Source organism: Lycium barbarum, chromosome 1, assembly GCF_019175385.1.
Source record: "Lycium barbarum isolate Lr01 chromosome 1, ASM1917538v2, whole genome shotgun sequence".
In the NCBI taxonomy this organism is placed as follows: Eukaryota; Viridiplantae; Streptophyta; class Magnoliopsida; order Solanales; family Solanaceae; genus Lycium; species Lycium barbarum.
The window spans coordinates 66,711,383-66,714,697 of record NC_083337.1 but is presented as its reverse complement, the minus strand read 5'-3'; the positions used below and the strand labels follow the sequence as shown (position 1 = coordinate 66,714,697).

The 3,315-nt window shown below is 40.1% G+C and overlaps 1 protein-coding gene across 1 annotated transcript; it reads left to right on the top strand.

Annotated features, from left to right (window-relative positions):
* Nucleotides 1-653: 653 nt before the first annotated feature.
* Nucleotides 654-1,115, top strand: LOC132612089 (uncharacterized). The gene has a single exon (XM_060326432.1). The coding sequence runs from the start codon at nt 654-656 to the stop codon at nt 1,113-1,115; it is 462 nt and encodes a 153-aa protein (XP_060182415.1).
* Nucleotides 1,116-3,315: the final 2,200 nt, after the last annotated feature.

The following is a 3,315-nucleotide window of genomic DNA, read 5'->3' as shown; positions in this document are numbered from 1 at the left end:
CGCCAAGGCCAGGAAGTCCTTTCCTATTATACATGTCAGTATCAGAAAATACTTTTGGAAGCATGTTGGCACAATATGAAGAAACAGGCAAGAAAGAGAGAGCCATCTATTACATCAGTAAGAAGTTCAAACCCTGCGAATCCAGATATTCCTTGGTGGAAAAGACGTGTTGCGCTCTAACCTGGGTATCTCAGAAGTTGAGACATTATATGGCTGCATACATAACCCATTTGATCTTAAGAATGGATCCACTAAGGTACATCTTTCGCCAGCCTATACCCATAGGGAAGTTGGCCAAATGCCAAATGCTGGTAAATGAGTTTGACATTCGATACGTCGCGCAAAAAGCAGTTAAAGGGAAAGGACTCCCAAACTTACTGGCGGGAAGTCCAGTAGATGACAATCCCGTACCCTTGTGGACTTACTTCCTGGATGAAGAAATAATGACAATTGAAGGCGAATAAAGTGATGATGAGTCAGGATGGAAAGTATACTTTGATGGAGCGATCAACTTTAAAGGATCAGGAATCGGAGCCGTCTTGGTTTCAGATTCGGGCCAATATTATCCGGTGGCAGCCAAATTGAGCTTCAATTGCACCAACAACATGACTGAATACGAAGCATGTATTTTGAGTCTACGTTTATCCCTCGACATGGATGTGAAAGAACTTCAGGTAATTGGTGACTCGGATTTGCTAATCCGTCAGGTTCGAGGAGAGTGGGCTACCAAAATTGAAAAGATCATACCATATGTTGGACTTGTGCAAAGAATGGCAGATCTGTTCCAAGAAGTCGTGTTCAAACACATACCAAGAACCCAGAATGCGTTTGCTGATGCGTTGGCAACAATCACATCTATGATTCAGCATCCTGACAGTAGATACATTGACCCTGTCAAAATTGAGATCAGAGATCAACCAGCCCACTGTGCTTTCGTAGAGGTGAAGGCTGATAGAAAACATTGGTACACTGACATCAAAGTGTACTTGGAGAAACGAGAATATCCCGAAGGAATCACCACCAACCAGAAGAAAACTATTAGCAAGTTGGCGAATGGTTTCTTCCTCAACAAGAATGTCCTGTACAAAAAGAACTCCAAATTTGGTATTGCTTAGATGTGTTGACTCTGACGAAGCTACAAGATTGATTAAAGAAGTGCATGCTGGAACTTGCGGACCTTACATGAATGGGTTCGTGCTAGCGAAGAAAATCTTAAGAACAGGTTATTAAAAGATGACCATGCAGAATGATTCTAGCAAATTCGTCCAAAAATATCACAAGTGTCAGATTTATGGAGATTTGTTAAAGGTTCCTCCAACAGAACTGAATGCTATGACGTCACCTTGGCCATTCGCTGCTTGGGGCATGGATGTCATAGGGCAAATTTTGCCAGCTGCATCAAACAAACACCATTTCATTTTGGTCGCCATAGACTACTTCACTAAGTGGGTGGAAGTAACATCTTATTCATCAGTAACAAAGAAAGTGGTCACAGATTTTGTGCGCAAAAAAATCATATGCCGATTTGGTATCCCAGAATCAATCATAACAGACAATGGGGCAAATTTGAATAGCCACTTAATGAAAGACATGTGCGCGCAGTTCCGAATCACTCATCGAAATTCAACCGCATACCGGCCACAAATGAATGGAGTTGTGGAAGCCGCCAAAAAAACATCAAGAAAATCCTCAGAAAGATGATTGATAACTACAAAGACTAGCATGAACAACTACCATATGCATTACCGGGATATCGCACCACTGCCAGAACTTCAACTGGGGCCACTTCGCACCAAACTGACAAGGTCCCTATATGGTGCGAAAAGTACTATCAGAAAGAGTCGTAGTACTTGCTGAAAGGGATGGTCAAGAGTGGCCAAGAGCAATAAATTGAGATGCCATCAAGAGATACTACGTGTGAAGAAGAAGAAGATGACTGTGAAGATTTAGAGCTTTTATAGTTTATGTTGCTTTAATTACGTTTCCTTTGCTTGTAATTTCGCATTTTTAGAACAAACCAAATCCAAAACCATGTACGAACTACGCAAGGACCTGATTCCTTATACTTATAAAGGGATACGTATGCACTTTTCCAAGCTCGGTCGCTTTAACCCAAAAATTCAAAATTATGTATGTTGAACTACGTTATGACCTGATTCCCATTTTGGGATACGTAGGCTCTCTTTTGAGTTCGGTCTGATAAAAAAAATCGATATGTTTACCCCGAACTACGTTTTGACCTGATTCCCGAAACGGGATATGTAGGCACTCTTTTGAGCCCGGTCATTCCAAACAAAATTCCCAATAAACCTTAGGAAACCTCATAAATGATTTAGCAAGAGAAAGATAAAGGTAACCCTACAAGAAAACTAGGGCAGAATTTTTGAGAGGACCTCAAAAATTCTTTAAACGTATCAGTTCTAAGAAACAGACTGATTAAAATTTCTACACTTGGGCAAAATTCTTGAGAGGGTTTCAAAATTCCTTCGACATAGCGAAACTCGAGTTGGTATAAAGACGTATACAAACTGGGCCAAAATTTTTGAAAAAGATTGGAAAATTTTCATGAGTCGAGATCAAGAAGAAGAAGAAGAAGAGACGGGAGACCCTTCTTGAGTAACTTATGTCATGACATTAAAAGGGCATATATAAAATATTATTTTTCGAAACGTATATGCATATATTTTCAAAAAATTCATTGCCCAAAATTTTTTAGCTATGCTAGATAAAATAAATGATTTTAAGGAAAATGAGCATCCTTTCATGCCGAGATATGAACGGAAGAAGTCCATACGCAGGAAAAGCGGTCGACCATATAGAAAGCTGACAAATTTTTCTGTGAATGCAGGAACAAACAAGCATGGATGTTTTACACTAATTCATTTGCTAGAATGTTTGAAACAGGGCAATAACAACGGGCCAAGTGAAGAAGAAATGTCACGGAATAGCGGCGCACAAAAGTGTACGAAAAGTAACGAAGCCCTCCCCCAAGTAAAGTTTGCTTTATGCTGATAGGTTTGTTCATTTTGCAGAGCACCAATATTTTACAAAAGAAAAGCTTTAAAGACTACTGAAAGATATAATCACGGTACCAAAACTGGGTCTCCACTAAACAGTATTGTGTCAAGGCATTGAGACCCGGCCTAGACGTTGCATGGCTTGCCTTGATACATTGGCTGAGTGGACGTCCAAAAATTTAAAAATTTAAAATGACACGTTGATATCGGTATCGAAATGCCGTAGTCACAATCGAGTCTAGTCCTTTTGGAAGATGTGACCCCCTACCGACAAGCGGGTATTCTTCCCTAGAGTTAA

Coding starts and splice junctions, on each gene's coding strand:
- LOC132612089 (XM_060326432.1), top strand. CDS start 654: ATGGATGTGAAAGAACTTCAGGTAATTGGTGACTCGGATTTGCTAATC.